Source organism: Ruditapes philippinarum, unplaced genomic scaffold (assembly GCF_026571515.1).
Source record: "Ruditapes philippinarum isolate M1 unplaced genomic scaffold, ASM2657151v2 ctg389_1_1_1_1, whole genome shotgun sequence".
Classification (NCBI taxonomy): Eukaryota; Metazoa; Mollusca; class Bivalvia; order Venerida; family Veneridae; genus Ruditapes; species Ruditapes philippinarum.
Window position 1 is genome coordinate 100,612 of NW_026858458.1, and position 16,947 is coordinate 117,558.

Here is a 16,947-nt window from a genome sequence, read left to right on the forward strand (position 1 = left end):
GGTAACATAATAACGATTCTACAGTATCACGGTCAGTATTTTCTACTGAGCAGCGGGTAGTTTAATAAATTTTACAAATACCTGTAATACTTTTACGTCTTTTAGAGCTACAAAAATACCTCTAGATATATAAAACCCTTTGAGATAAATGAAATAGCCATTAGTTTGAAAAATATCGTTCCCCGTTCAAAGTCGCGAAATTGGATGAAAGTCCTCATAATATCGAGCAATATCCGGGTTACGGTATACCGCAGTGAATTAACATCAGCAGAAAAGTTACAGTTTGCTATTTCTTATCAAAAGTACTTATTTTCAGATTGGGAGATTTTACAGATTTTACTGTTTTCAACAGTAACTGTTATCAAATTGAATGGAGAGAATTGCGTGTAAACGAGAATAGAATGAGTGAAACTAAAAAAAAATGGAATTTGTAAAGGGGATCGGAGGTATGAAAGAAACAATTAAAAAGCAGGCAACCAGGTAGGGTAACAGTATTAAAGTGACTTTAAAAGTTATTTGAAGTTGGAATTTCCATCTACAATCCCGACTCAGCCAATATTATGTATGAATTTTTCATAGAATAATAGCAACATAGGCTCTACGAAAAAGATATTGCAATTGTCTGTAAAAATGACGCCAGGTTTGACATTCCCTTGCAAAATGCTTTCTTTAGAATGCTTCACAGCGAATGGTTTTTGGTTCGGGATCTATATTTCTATAAATCTATATTTTTGGTTTTTGAATTGCAATTCGGTTGCATTTGAAAAACTTTGATAGAAATCAATGTAAAGTCAAGTCATTTGACACACATGTGTACGACAGACGGACTAATAGCCATCGGGCCAATAAGCCTAATATACAAGGACGAAAAAGAAACGCCGGGTAACCTATAATGATTGTTTTAAGGGATAAATTGTATTATTGGATTATTATATTCATTTTTGTATGAAATGTCATCTGTATGGAATCAGCTGTTGAACCGGGATTCGTCGGTGAAAAATACCCGTCTCCATTGCCTCATAGGAAAATTTTGTGGTGAGTGTGCTTGTAACCAAGCCAAACGGCGTTGGCGACGCACAGGAGTTAGCGGCAGACCGACATAGGGACGTCGGGCTCTTAGGCCATTGTTGCGTAAGCGGTTTCAAACCGTATCGGGATGAATATGGCGATTATGACTGCCTATAGTGTTATTTGCAGTTTCGCTAGCTGTGAGATGGCGATTACGTAAGTGAGAAAGTGTCATAAACCGATCCTGACGTGGCGTCGTGACGTGCGGACGTCCACTTCGCGGTCGGTCGTTGACCCTCCCCGTCACTCGCAGACGTTGAACCCCATTTCAAATCTTTGAATAAAAATAATGGATAGCATATCAAAGTTAGGACACATTTATCATTTATTTAATCGCTTCATTTTTCAAAGTAATAGTAATATAAGTGGTTCTTCTGTCATTAAATCCACAATATAACAAAATGAACGCTTCAAATTCACATCTAAAAAACTTTATAGCAGTAATCACAGCATACGATTTTAAAATATTGATAAAGTTATAAGTGATTTAGTTTAAAACATTTATGATGAACGATCATATTTAATTCTAGAACACTTTATAATCTGCTATATAAAATATAGTTTCGGTTCATGAATCTCACAATTGCCAATTATAACATATGTAAGTCTTTCGTGGTCTGCCCCCCTTGGGAGTTTGTCCCCTTTTTGCAGTGGCGGTCATTTGCCCCCTCATATCTTTGGAGGGAGCTGAAATTTGACCCCCTCCCTGTTTTAAAAAAAAATTAATGTTAAAATATGTTATTGTTGAATTGTTTGCTATCAAAATTCATCGCATATTGTCGACAATACATAAAAACTCTCGCGCAAATTTGTGAAAGTCAAAATAGCATCCATAAATAAATGAACTATAATGTTTCCATAGGCATACAAAAATCTATACACGAGATGACTAGTGACAAGTCACAACAGCAAATAAAAATGCGCAAACGTCCGACGGGGCAACTGTCTGGCGGAAAATCTGCATTGTCTGATACGAAATACTATCAACATTCATTCATTCTTCATACCTTCCATCACAGTCCTATTCACTTTATTATTGAAGTTGCACAGTTAGCTTTTTGGATTGTTATTTGAAAGGGAAAAGCAAAGTTAAATGCTAAATATATAAATATATATATATTGTATTTAAGGAGAACGTTGAAAAAAGCTTACCTGTATATGCGTTGTGTTAAAAGCATTACATCAAATGCTTCGGATTAGCCATTGCTTAAGCCAATATAGTTTTTACGGTGTGTAAGTTGGATAAACAGAAAGACCTCGTACTCGGTCGATATCCTATACGTATGGTTGCTATTTTTTTGCGAATAAATAAGTCGTTTGAATCTAATTATACATACTTGAAATTACACGTATAACTTCATCACGAATCTATTCGGTAGATGATGTGCAATCTCGGTCGGCACAGAACTAGCCTTGTAAGGGTGTCCGGGTTCGAATCCCGGTATGGCTGCATATCTTACTCCCCCCCCCCTGTGGCCACATAGTGGAAAGAAGAGATACAACCAGAAGTCGATTGCAGTTAGTGCGCGTAATACGTATGTCAAAAAAAAAAAAATAAATACTGCATGTATTTTACGTAAAAGGTCACAAAATTGCAATACATATTTTGTTATGTAAAAACATTACAAATTAATATTTACAGGCTGCTGAGTTGGAAATCTTTAACTTGTACAATAAATGTGTTTAGGTTTGTTTAGATAACTTTAGTTACACGTATGCTTTTCGTTAAAAATTACATGCAAAGACTGTTAAGAAATGACCCGTTAAGGTATGACCATTCTTATGCATTTCAAGAGTATTTACATTAGTTGCATTTAGATGGTTGTGGGTTCGAATTCCATAGGAGCCAACTTTTTTTTCTTCATTTTTTTTTCTTCAGTATTTTTTGTATTTTTCTAGCTACATTTAGATGGAAAAATATGCTCGTTTTCTATTATCATTTTTTACCTATTACACGGACACGGTGCAATTCATTGCCGTTTATGCAAACAATTCTGTACAGTTTGATGAGGGGACGCCACTTTTTCCTAATATTGGTAAAAACACATACAATGTTTGCAAAACGACCCCATAATACATCGGCATCACATCGGATGAATGATACTTTCACAAATTAACAGTAATTTGGAAAATTGGGAAATTATTATTGCCTGTTTATAAAATAAATGACAAAAAATGTTTTCGTCGCAGACGGCGGTGTATTCGATTGCAACGCAGCGCGGTGGGCCCGATACCATTTTTGTGTATTTTAAGAAATTAACTTGACGTAAGGCACATTTCAATTGATGAGTATTGTCCTTTTCTTACTTTGACATCTGAGAAACGTGTTTATTTGATGTTAAAACGATATTAATTTTTATATATACGCTCGTACAAATATATTTCCGAGGGCCGCTTTCATTTTCCTTCCATTGAAAATTCTTCAGCCATAATTATCATAGAATAATCCACGTTCAACCTTGGACCGTAAGTACCAGGTTCAACATTTTTTTGTCATACAGACATATAAGAGATACTCGTAAATAAACAGAACATGATTCGTAAATACGAAAAACAACCTCAGTTTTTAATGTCACTGTGTTATATTACCATATATTGAGAACACCAATTTAAATAAATTTTATGTTTGCTGTACAGCGTAAGAGTTATTTCAGGAAAAGTTTTACTTTTTTGTAAAAACCTACGCGTTTTAATAGCTTTAGTTTTTCTTCTTTTTCTTAAATTGACATTTATCGAAAAAAAAAATGGTTTCAAATATGGAAGTTTGAAAGTATGAAAGTATGAATGAAATTTAAAAAAAAAGGTAATAGATATATTTTATGGAATTAAGTCTTTCTTTGAAAATGTACACAAATATAGTGAAGAACTTAGCGGGAGAAAAAAAAAAGATTTTTCAGACTTAATTTAAGTTATATGACCTTGAAATAACCACAACTAAGGAAAAAATGAAATTCACGTACAGGAAATGAGATCGGTGACCCCTAAGTTTTTTTCGCTCTAAATGTTTATTTTATCATATTCTAGCATCATGCCAAATTTAAAGAATATAATTATATTGAACCTCCTTAATTTTGCGTGTATGTGTTTATAATACTGCACGTTTGTTAGGTCCCTTTTCATTGGATAATCGTGACGTTTCATACAATGTACTTTTTAAATACATGGCTGACGTCGATTTATGAAATTATCTCATTTTTTTCTAACAAAAATGCTTGATGTATTATGAGTATTATTTAATGTATATAAACGGTTGTTCGCAATAGCTATCGAAATTCTTTATAATACTTGTACATGTGTGTAAAAATCAGAAAATAAAGTTACAAATGAACCAAAATGCTCTATAATAAAATAAACGTCTCGATTTTCCAATGAAAAATTACATTACAAACATGCAGTATTATAAAGTTTATATATTTATATACATGTACACGACTGTTGTTTATTTAATAAGAAATATATTATATTTTCAAACAACCGTTTATATACGGCCATATTATATAGCCTTTCAAAATCTTTAAAACTAATATGATACTCTCGAAAATGCCATGAATATGTGATAACTTTGAATATGTTTTTATAATCATATGCCGTAATGAAAAAATATATGCATATATATATCCCTGCCATGCCGGAAATCGGTATTGGTTATAAGGTATAACACGTGATCACGTGTAACATGTAAATGTCTGACATATGTGATACTTTGGCTGGATTCATCACATTTGTGGAATTCCCTGCACATCGCTAAATTTCCTGTCGGTGGTGCATCAAGGTCAAATATTATGACTCTTAGTTTCCGCCGTTTCCTCTACGGTCTGGGTTGTCAAATGCATGATCCCTAATATGAACTTGGAAATATATATCCATCATTAGTTTACTTTCCTGCGCTTTTCAACTGGAATGGTGCATTCACACTCAAAAATACTTGATACTTAGTAATAACAAGCGGTGCGATACTCCTTTAAGCGAGGTGATTTCATGCAATACGCCCTAGTGGCGGATTTACCCGTGTAAACACACGTCAGAGTAAGTGTTTTTAATTAAGTATTTCATAAATCTTCGATTACAATTGCATATTTTGTATTGAGGATGTGGAGATAGGACCGACACACATTTCATCAAAATTACAGAGGCCTTAATTCATAACTAAAAAAGTTATTGAAGGTAAACTGACGGCAACATATAACATCCAATCCATAGAGGAAATCAAACCAGTATCTTTTTTTTTTATAAATTTCAAGTTCCATTGCAAAAAAAAATGGAAGAAACAAAACGAATAATATCGTGACTATTGATTACTTGATAGAATTTCAAATTTCTGTGCATAACTTATCTCATTTTAATGATTAACCTTTGTGAGAAAAGAATATTTAAATTAACTATATCATAGTATAATACATTAATTGACACTGTTGTTTTAATTGACACTGTGGTTGTCATATGATTAACATACAAACTCAAAACTTGATATTTCATCAAAATTGAATATGATGTACTGTAATGAGGAAGTTGCTACATAAAAACATACCAACATTTGTGCGTACAGTTGGTTTATCGGACCAAATATTAGGCGTACAGTAAGAAAACTGGAAATATTTTATATATTTTCGGATAGATATGGAAAACTACTCTTGTATATCGTTTTGTTTTCAAAAATAAACATGTTGGGACTTAAACTAATCGAATATCTCGTTTTAAAACAACTGATACATTATTGACGGTTGAAAATTTGACCTTGTTTTTGACCCGAGATAAAACATATTTGAATTTGACCTAGAAATCACCAAAACAACCTTCCTGACCAATATTCAGGATATTTGGATCAAAACTGCAGCCATTAGAGGGTAAAAAGATTTTTGTTTGTGGTTAACGTCGCACTAACACTATAAAAGTAATATGGCGACTTTTAAGCTTACCTAGTGGATGATGACCACAGGTACTTCGTCATGCATTATTTTAAGGCACAAACGGGCTCCTGAGTAGAACAAGCTAGCTGAATAGCCGATTCACATGAAAGAATATGGCCCTTATATGGCTGAAATTTCAAACCTATATTGGTGAGAGGTTTGTGGTGTAAAGCCAACGACCTTATCGTCCAAAAACAATATAATAAACCAGTTAATAGAACAGTTTAATGTTATAATTAAAGATGTTCGACAGGGTATACCCTTTATAAGCGGTTGTTTGCATATACATGTATAGCCAAAGCTGCTAGGCCGTTCATTGAACCCCGCCTTTCCTTGTTGATCTTGTTTACCATATTTTGTTCATAAATTGTGTTTATAGTTTACATAAATGTCACGATTACATTATCCTTGCTATACTGACAGGCTTGCTAAGTTTATGCATATAACATAATTATTCATTAATACTCTCGCTCAGCAATCTCAAATAAAACTTACACTAATAGTAAAACAAGTATATTCACTGTCTATCAAAAAGGAAATAACTTTATTTTCCCCATTTACAAAATGCAAATAAAGATATAACCTGGAACATACGATACGTTATAGTACATCCCAGATATAACGTACATTTGATTTCATATAAACAGTACCAGTTTTAAATTTACACATGTCATTATTCATTCTATTGGTTGAGTATCTAATGGCATCCACAGACACTCTAAATTATTTACAAATTTAATGTAAGTCAAAGTGAATTCACCAGAGCACAGATGAGTCACCGCGCCATTCCTGTGCAGGATGCAAACCAGTTGACCAGTACTAAATGCCCTTACTTTCCTCCTTATATACCAGAGCAGTGGGACAATGCAAATGACCGTAGATTTTATGATCAATCCTGTACATTGCTTGAATCGCCCGGTTCACAGTCCAACGCCAATCTGACTGAAGTTTCGGAAAATCCTATCTTTTTATGTCTATAACATGTAATTCCCAGTAACTTTTTTTTCGACTTTTAGCCTATTTGGATTTTATAATAAGGTTATTTTAGCAAATCTTACAGACAATTATTTATGTCATCCGTGAATTGATTTTGCCTTAGAAAAAATTGAAGTAGATATTTAGAATACAATTTCTGCGAAAAATTATATTCTAGACTATCAATTTCGGTATCCAGTTATGCAATTTATCTTAAGTGTCACAGGGCATCGTCATTTTAGTCAAATGTAATGTCTTGAAAGCATTACACGTGTCTGGTTTCCAACGATTGAAAATAGAAGTGCTCCATTTTCGTGAACGCGAAAGCAGCCACAGATTGGCTGATTAAAAGGTTTTTTAAGTTTTTACTATATACATATAAGGAAAACCTATGGCCCCCGAGGGGCCAATTTTAACCCCAGGGCCCTTATTTGAAAAAACTTGGTAGACACCCATTAGAAGATGTTTCATGCTAAATATTTTAGCTCTAGCTCTTAGGGTTTTTTAAAAGATTTTTTAAATTTTTACTATATAGATAAAGGGAATGACATTGACCCTCTGGGGACAAGCTAATTTTGACCCCAGTGCTTTTATTTGAACAAACTTGGTAGACACCCACTAGAAAATGTTTCATGCTTAATATCTAAGCTCTAGCTATTTGGGTTTTTTAAAAGAAGATTTTTTAAGTTTTTATTATATACAAATTAGGAAAATCAATGATCCCAGGGGCGGGGCCAATTTTGACCCCAGGGCTTTTATTTGAACAAACTTGGTAGACACTGACTATAAGATATTTCATGCTTAGTATCTAAACACTAGCTCCTTCCGTTTTTCTAACGAATATTTTAGTCAAATGTAATGTCTTGAAATCATGTTAATCGCATAACACGTGTCTGGTTTCCAACGATTGAAAATAGAAGTGCTCCATTTTCGTGAACGCGAAAGCAGCCACAGATTGGCTGATTAAAAGGTTTAATAAGTGTATACTATACACATAGAAGGAAAATCAATGACCCTTAGGCGGGGCAAATTTTAACCCCAGGGCCCTTTTTTGAACATACTTGGTAGACACCCATTAGAAGATGTTTCATGCCAAATATTTAAGCTCTAGCTCTTAGGGTTTTATTAAAGGAAGATTTTAATTTTTTTTACTATAATGTACATAAAGGGAAAAACAATGACACCCTGGGGTGGGGCCAATTTTGACCCCAGTGCTTTTATTTGAACAGACTTGGTAGAAACCAACTAGAAGATGTTTCATGCTTAATATCTAAGCTCTAGCTATTGACTAGATGATATTTCATGCCAAAATCTTTCGGTTTTTTAAGTTTTTTTTCTTTCGGTTGACATGGCAACCAGTTTTGCATGGAATTAAATTCTTTGAACAATTTTTAAAGTTGGCTTCCAAAGTTAAGTATCAAAGGTCAAAGTGTACAGTAGTTGAAGCTGAAAATTCTATTGTTAACAAGTGACCTTTACCTTGCTCCCATATATCTAAGCAGCAATTCTAAGCTGCATCTTAATATAAGCTGCCCACACAGCAAGTTTGGTGTCAATAGGTCACAGCAAACTAAAGTTATTATGTGGAAACTGAATTTCTTTTTTTAAGGAACAGTTACCTTGACCTTGTTCACAGACACCTTGGTAGAAATCCCAAGTTGCCTCTTGATATAAGCTACCCGCATACTAAACTTGGTGTCAATAGGTCTAAGCATACTAAAGTTATTAAACAGAGACCTAATTTCTATTTTTAGCAACAGTGACCTTGACCTTGATCAAACACATCTGGGTAGCCATCCCAAGCTGCCTCTTGATATAAGCTACCCATACACCAAGTTTGGCGTCAAAAGGCTACAAAAACCAAAGTTAATGAGCGGAAACTGAACTTCTATTTTTAGGATCAGTGACCTTGACCTTGATCACAGACACCTGGGTAGCAATCATAAGCTGCATCTTGATATAAGCTACCCATACACCAAGTTTGGTGTCAATAGGCCTAAGCAAACTAAAGTTATTGAGCGAAAACTGAATTTCTATTTTCAGCAACAGTGACCTTTATCACAGACACCTGGGTAGCAATCCCAAACTGCCTCTTGATATAAGCTACCCATACACCATGTTTGGTGTCAATAGACCAAATAAAACTCAAGTTATTGAGCAGACAACAAAGTTGACGCCAGCCCGCCCACCGACTTGGCATTACAATAACCTGGTTTTCGTTGAAAACCTGGTTAAAAATTGTGTTTGAATTAAATTTAAAAATGTGTATTTGTATTATTGTTATGTACATCTTTTATATGTAATTCAAAGATGAATATTACTGATTTAATAGATAAAATATCTTTTTATAGATCAAATCAATGCGCCTAGCATCTTGTCACTTCTCCTTAGGCCTCAAACTTCTCCCTAATGGGAGCCGAGGGAGAAGTCACTTCTCCCTAGATTTTTGGTCTAGCTAGAGCCCTGCTAAAAACCAAATAAATTTGGTCAAATTTTAAATAAACCATTCAAAGTACCTATACTTTTATTTAACTAAGCATCAATATATTTTTCTCAAGTCTGACTTTTAAAGCTAATGATTTTAAAGCTCATGATCTAAGATGAAGTATCCTTAAAGTTTCCTGTATCATCACACTTTTATCACCACATTGGAGATAATGTTTTTGTACACTGTATCACACTATTTACAATTCTGTTTTGCCTTTTGTTTAGTTTACTGTCAGTTTGGTGGTGGCGGAGGAGGAGCTACTAGAAGGGGATTTACACCAGACATCTGGTTAGGATCAAATCCTCCAGGTCCTGGTGGTGGTGGAGGCATACTGAAGCCCTGTCCCGATGATGGTGGTGGTGGGGGAGGAGCTACTGGGTTTGGCATTGACTGCATAGCTGGAGGCGGCACTTGCTGCCATGGCATTGACATACTGGCTGGAGGAGGGGGAGGTGCAGCTTGCCACTGTGACTGTGATGATGGTGGTGGTGGTGGAACTGATCCTGAAATGGAATGTATTCTGCAAAAATCGACAAAACAAAATCAATTTCACACACTGCTAATAACTCAAATCAGTTTCTCTTTTAGTAAAATTTCTATTGTTAATGTCAATGACATAATTTTCAGTATTTAACTAGAAGGGGTAATTGTCACAAAAACATATGTCTCCCAAAACAAGTATGGTACTGATCACTCCTGTGAAATTTGGGCAAAATCCCATCAGCAGTTCGACCTTTGAAAGCCAGACACGATTTTTCTATTTATAGCTCTGGCTGCCATTTTTTGCAGCAAAGTCGAACATGGGATATGCACAACTAAGGATGGTACTGATCACTCCTGTGAAGTTTCATTGAAATCCGGCCAGCAGTTTGATTTTTCTATTTATAGCTCTGGTGGCCAATTTGTGCAGTGAAGCACAGAATTACACAGAATCACCCAAATGACCCTTTTTCAGAGGTTTCACAAATAAGTTACAACTCTTCGAGGGCATTTTTGTCTGTTACACAATACCTGGATGTTTACGAAGGGCAATAACTCCAAAATTAGGAAAGACAGATTAACAGTTCTTGTGCAATGCAAACCTACTCGATGAGATCTATCTATCTACAAAGTTTCATATTGATAACTCTTATAGTTTTAGAGTTATGTCCCAGAAAAAGTTCAAAAGTACAAATAACAAATAAACTAGAACTATCACTAAATGTGATTAATACCCCCCACAAGACTGCTTCGGAAATGAGGATGTTACTAGTAACAGAATACCTTGTAAAAGAATTGAAATATAGAGTTATGGTTGTGGGCAATTAAAGATAGTAGTGGTTCTTGTATGTTGCATTTCCTTTCAATGTGATTGGCCATTGATGAAGTTTAATTGAATTACTCTGTAATAAGTCCAGAAAGACAAAGAAAAGGAACAAAGGGCAATAACTCTATAAATACTGAAGATAGAGTTATAGTTCTTGTCCACTGCACTTCCTCTTATTGTGCTTGATCATTGTATGAAGTTGTTTTGAATTCCAACCAGTACGTTTTAAGTTATGCTCCTGACAAGGAAAAGTATCAAAGGGCAGTAACTCTGTATTTTGTCAAAATGGAGTTATGACTCTTGTGCACTGCACTTCCTTTTAATGTCCTTGACAACTGTATGAAGTTGTATTGAATTCCAAACAGTAGTTTTCAAGTTATGCTCTGGACAAGGAAAAGTAACAAAGGGCAATAACTCTGTAATTAGTCAAGATGGAGTTATGGTTCTTGTGCACTGCACTTCCTCTCAATGTGCTTGACCATTGTATGAAGTTATATTGAATTCCAACCATTAGTCTTCAAGTTATGGTCCGGACAAAAAAAGCAATGGAAAAGTAACAAAGGGCAATAACTCTGTAATTACTTTAGATAGAGTTATGGTTCTTGTGCACTGCACTTCCCCTTATTGTGTTTGACAATTGTATGAAGTTGTTTTGAATTCCAACCAGTTGTTTTCAAGTTATGCCCCGGACAAGGAAAAGTAACAAAGGGCAGTAACTCTGTAATTAGTCAAGATAGAGTTATGGTTCTTGTGCACTGCACTTCCTCTCAATGTGCTTGACCATTGTATGTAGTTATATTGAATTCCAACCATTAGTCTTCAAGTTATGGTACGGACAAAAAAAATCAATGGAAACGTATCAAAGGGCAATAACTCTGTAATTACTTTAGATAGAGTTATGGTTCTTGTGCCCTGCACTCCCCCTTATTGTGTTTGACAATTGTATGAAGTTGTTTTGAATTCCAAACAGTAGTTTTCAAGTTATGCCCTTGACAAGGAAAAGTAACAAAGGGCAATTACTCTGTAAATAGTCAAGATAGAGTTATGGTTCTTGTGCACTGCACTTCCTATCAATGTGCTTGACCATTGTATGTAGTTATATTGAATTCCAACCATTAGTCTTCAAGTTATGCTTCGGACAAGGAAAATGCAACGAACGTCTGGACCGACCGACCGACCAACCGACCGACCACCGGGTGACTCCTATGTACCCCCCTAAACTTCGTTTTTGGGGGTATAACAAAGGGCAATAATTCAAGTATTAGCCATGGCAGAATTACTGTTCTTGTGCACTGCACACCTACTCAATGAGATCTATCTACCTACAAAGTTTCATGTTGATACCTCTTATAGTTTTAGAGTTATGTCCCGGACAAAGTTCAAAGTGTAAAAATAAACAAAGGGCAATAATTCAAAAATAAGGCAAGGCAGAGTTCTTGTTCTTGTGCACTGCACACCTACTCAATGTGATCTATCTACCTACAAAGTTTCATGTTGATACCTCTTGTTGTTTCAATGTTATGTCCCGGACAAGAAAAGCGGACGGACGGACGTACTCACAAAAGTGGTACTTACCGTAAAGTTCCTATTAAACGCCTTTGGGGGCTAAACATTTTCCAAAAGGGGGGCTTTTTTTACAACACAGTTTTTCCTAAATCCACAAATCATTGTAAATACATTTAGTGTTAGCAAGTGTTGGAAAAAACATTAAAAAGTGTTAAGATTTTAAAGTTCACACTATAAAATAAAATGGATTCTGAATGATTTGAATGAAATTATGGATTTACTCACGAGTTCAGCACTGATGAGTAGATTGTTTTTCTTATCAAAAGGCCTGGGCATTTATTAGGAATTTACGGTATGTGACCTTTCCTTTGATCTTTTTGGCCATTTTTAGTCACACAAGGCTTAAAAAAAGACACACAAGTAAAAACGGAATGAATAGGATCAAAGAGAATTTACTGTTACCCATTGTTCTCCAAGTCACACAAGTACCTCTGGTTTCGTACGGACGGACAAGGCGGCGACTATATGCTCCCCTAAAAATTTTCGGGAAGCATGAAAAAAAAAAGAAGACAGTTTTGTTTGACATTATTTCAGGCACGAACGGGTACCTGAGTAGAACCACCGATGTTCCGTAAGCTAGCTGGATAGCTTCCTCACATGAAAGAATCCAAAGTCCCTGTCGGGATTCGAACCCACAGAGGTGAGGGGCAAGTGGTTTGAAGTCAACGACCTTAACCACTAGGCCACGGACGCCCCTAAAGAAGACAGAAAAAGCAGGAATGGCTTATATATAACGATATAACAAGGGCGCCGCTAGGCGAAGCATTATATGCATAAAAGTGTTGTTTTTTTTTAGTAAGGATGAAGCATTTGTAAGACATGGGAATTAAATAAAGTATTACCTCCTTCAAAAAGCACTCCTCCGTTTTCAGTTTTAAGGTAACAGTGACCTTGACCATTGACCTCAAAATCAATAGAGTTCTTCTACTTAATATTGACAATCATCCTATGAAGTTTGAATATTGGGGGCCAAATGGAACTTAAGTTATGCTCCAGAAACTGTTTTCAGTTTTAAGGTAATAGCGACCTTGACCTTTCACCTTGTGACCCCAAATTCAATAGGGGTCTTCTACCCAATATGGACAATCATCCTATGAAGTTTGAATATTGTGGGCCAAATGGAACTTATTTTATGCTCAGGAAACCAAATTTCTAACGGACGGACGGAAGTTGTAACGGGACAGTAATAATGTGGCTACTCTATTGTTCTCTTAATTGTTCTTTTTAGCCGCACAAAAGTAAATAGCCACATAAAGACATTACAGAATGAATGACATCAAAGAGAAAGAACAGTTACCTATTGTCCCTCTAGCCATATAATTAATGTCCCGTGAGATTGGACAGACGGACAGATGGACGCCAGGGGATATAACATAATATTCCCAAAATTCTTTCGGGCATATAAGAAATGAAATGCGCTGTTCCTCCTGTAAAAGTTTGTACGACAGTACCGGTAATAATGTTGAAAAACATGAAAAATTAAGAAATAATACATTTATAACTGGATGTTACAATGTTACTGTCGAAGATCCTGAATTATCATATGTTTAATTTGACTGGGAAGTCGACATCCTGTGCAATAAGGATGCAGGTCCCGATCAGGAGGATAATTGTTTAGACTTTCAGGATGATCTGTTAAACTTAAATAAACTGATGCTGTATAACAGGGATTGAGTTTTATTTAAAGACAAGAAGCGCCGCAGTGAGACGAAAACCAGGTTTTCAACGACCAAGTTTTGATGTGACAGCAATCAATAGGTCAAAGTGCACTGAAGTTATTGAGTAGAAGCTGAAAATTCTATTGTAGGCAAATGACCTTGACCTTGCTCCCAGATATCTAAGTGATAATCCAAAGCTGCCACACAGCAAGTTTGGTGTCAAAAGGTCAAAGCAAACTCAAGTTATTACATGAAAACTGAATACATTAACCTTGATCACAGACACCTGGGTAGCAATCCAAAGCTGCCTCTTGATATAAGCTACCCATTCATCAAGTTTGGTGTCAATAGGCCAAAGCAAACTCAAGTTATTGAGCATAAACTGAATTTATATTTTTAGTATCAGTGACCTTGACCACTGACATCTGGGTAGCCATCCCAAGCTGCCTCATGACATAACCTACCCATATACCAAGTTTGGTGTCAATAGGCCAAAGCAAACTCAAGTTATTGAGCTGAAACTGAATTTCTATTTTTAGTAACAGTGACCTTGATCTTGATCCCAGACACCTGGATAGCAATTCTACGCTGTCTCTTGATATAAGCTATACATACACCAAGTTTGGTGTCAATAGGCCAAAGCAAACTCAAGTTATTGAGCAGAAACTCTGACAAAACAGAATAAATCCACAAGCAAAACCCCAGGTACACAACTTCACATGCTGATCAACATTTCTGTAAAGTTATATGACTCTAGGTCAAATATTTTTTGAGTTACATGCGACACAAGTTGAAAATTGCAAATCTTTACTTAAAGTCAAGTAACTCTACATAACTCTACAAATACTATAAAAATCCACAAGAAAATATCCAGGTGCACAACTACAAATGCTGATCAACATTCCTGTAAAGTTTCATGACCCTAGGTCAAATACTTTTTGAGCTATGTGCGACACAGAATGAGAAGGGACGGACAGACAAGGGTAAATCTAAATCCCTCCCCAAAAAGTGGGGCCACAAAAAGTAGAGCTAAAAATAACACTGCGTCTTTAAACCTTGTAAGACTATGAAGCAAAACATAAATTATACCTTGCTGCAGCCATGGCATGTTACCCATATTTGTTGATAGATTGCTGTTAGTTGGTGGAGGAGGTGGGGGTGCAGCTGCCATCATTGTTGTTGACGGTGGAGGAACACCTAAGAATAATTAACAAATTTTATTTTTCATTTTATTAAAATAATTAAAATACTCATTGTCAATTTAAATTATTATTTTATTTTTTTCAACATTTAGAACAAAAGCAATTTAAAAGCTCACTTTCTGTAATAAACCACTCACCCATTGACAAAGATTGTGTAGGATTTGAATTGATATGTGAACCGCTTGAAGTGCTCCATACTGGCGGGGGTATTGGTGCTGCCATGTTTGGTGGTGGCACAGGCGCAACAGGTGCAGGCACCGACATCTGCATGTTAGGCTGGAATTGCGTATTTAGGGTGGACTTACAAGGTTTGTGCCTTCGGCCGCCTTGAGGCTTGGAAAAATGTTGCATAACCAAACCTTATGCAATCTGTTTGCATTTGCTGTTGGGGGCTGCATCGATTTTGGTTTGCTGAATACCTTAAACATAAGTTATAAACCAATGCATTAAAAAGATTCAAGCAACTGAATGTACAACTGATGATTGATATAACCTAAAACATACATGCGGATGTCCTGGAAAGTCCCAGAAATAAGGTGTCTGTCCCAGAGGTGTCCCGGAGATTATCTATGTCACAGTAAAAAACTAGAAATGTGTCCATAGGACACGGGTGCCCCCACACTCCACCAATTTGTCAATCTTATGTCTCTAGGTCAAATTTTTTTTTGTTGGCTACATGTGCCCAAGTTAAAAAATAAAATTCTTTTATTAAGTAAAGGGAAAATACTACAAATACTGAATAAATCCACAAGAAAACACCACGTTGCATAAGTATACATGCTGTCCAACATTCTTGTAAACTTTCAGGCCTACAGGTCATAAACTTTTTGAGGTACCTGCAACACAAGTTAAATATTGTAAATTTTTACTAAGTCAAGGGCAATAACTCTAAAATTGCTAAAAATATCCACATGAAAATACCCAGGTGCACAACTACATATGCTGAGCAACATTCCTGTAAGGTTTCATGACTCTAGGTCAAATACTTTTTTAGTTACGTGCAACCCAAGTTGAAAATTGGAAATTTTTACTAATTCAAGGGCAATAACTCTAAAAATACTAATTATATCCACACAAAAATACCAAGGTGCACAACTACACATGCTGAACAACATTCCTGTAAGGTGTCAAGACTCCAGGTCAAATATTTTTTGAGTTATGTGCGACACAAGTTGAAAATTGGAAATTTTTACTAATTCAAGGGCAATAACTCTAAAAACACTAAATATATCCACACAAAAATACCCAGGTGCACAACTACACATGATGAGCAACATTCCTGAAAGGTTTCATGACTCTAGGTCAAATATTTTTTGAGTTACTTGCGACACAAGTTGAAAATTGCAAATTTTTACTAAGTCAAGGGCAATAACTCTAAAAATACTAAATATATCCACATGAAAATAGGTGCACATACCCAGTTCTGTCAAAATTCATATTTACAATAGCTCTTTTACTTTTCGAATAGTTAAGTGTAAACAAGAGATTTAGTTAATCTTAAATCGTAACAGGCGATATTTTGACTGCCTCAAACAGGACACCATAGAAACTGCAATGAATCAAATCAATTGGATTGCCATTTCAAGGAACAAAGTTACTGTTGATTTTAGCATTAACGAAACTAACAATAGTTCGTTGGATGATGCTAAAACTCTATCATTTTTTGGGTATATCGTCTGACATTATAAAAAACAACAACATTAACATAACATTTACTGTCCCATCCCAACTCACAAAAAAATCATGGGCCATATCCAGTCGAACATTGTGTTAAGCT

General features: G+C 35.5%; 1 protein-coding gene across 1 annotated transcript; it reads right to left on the reverse strand.

The window, feature by feature from the left end:
- Positions 1-9,456: 9,456 nt before the first annotated feature.
- On the reverse strand, positions 9,457-15,456 carry LOC132753231 (actin nucleation-promoting factor WASL-like). Its single transcript, XM_060743674.1, has 3 exons — positions 15,308-15,456; positions 15,058-15,165; positions 9,457-9,941 (listed from the first exon to the last, which is right to left on the reverse strand). The coding sequence occupies exons 1-3, from the start codon at positions 15,438-15,440 to the stop codon at positions 9,670-9,672; spliced, it is 513 nt and encodes a 170-aa protein (XP_060599657.1). The 5' UTR covers positions 15,441-15,456; the 3' UTR covers positions 9,457-9,669.
- Between the last annotated feature and the right edge of the window lie 1,491 nt (positions 15,457-16,947).

Bases quoted from the DNA above. Each gene is read 5' to 3' on its own strand.
- LOC132753231 (XM_060743674.1), bottom strand. From the start codon at position 15,440: ATGCAGATGTCGGTGCCTGCACCTGTTGCGCCTGTGCCACCACCAAAC. The intron at 15,166-15,307 runs GTGAGTGGTTTA...AATTATTCTTAG, and splicing joins TACACAATCTTTGTCAATGG to GTGTTCCTCCACCGTCAACA. The intron at 9,942-15,057 runs GTATAATTTATG...ATTCCATTTCAG, and splicing joins CATGCCATGGCTGCAGCAAG to GATCAGTTCCACCACCACCA.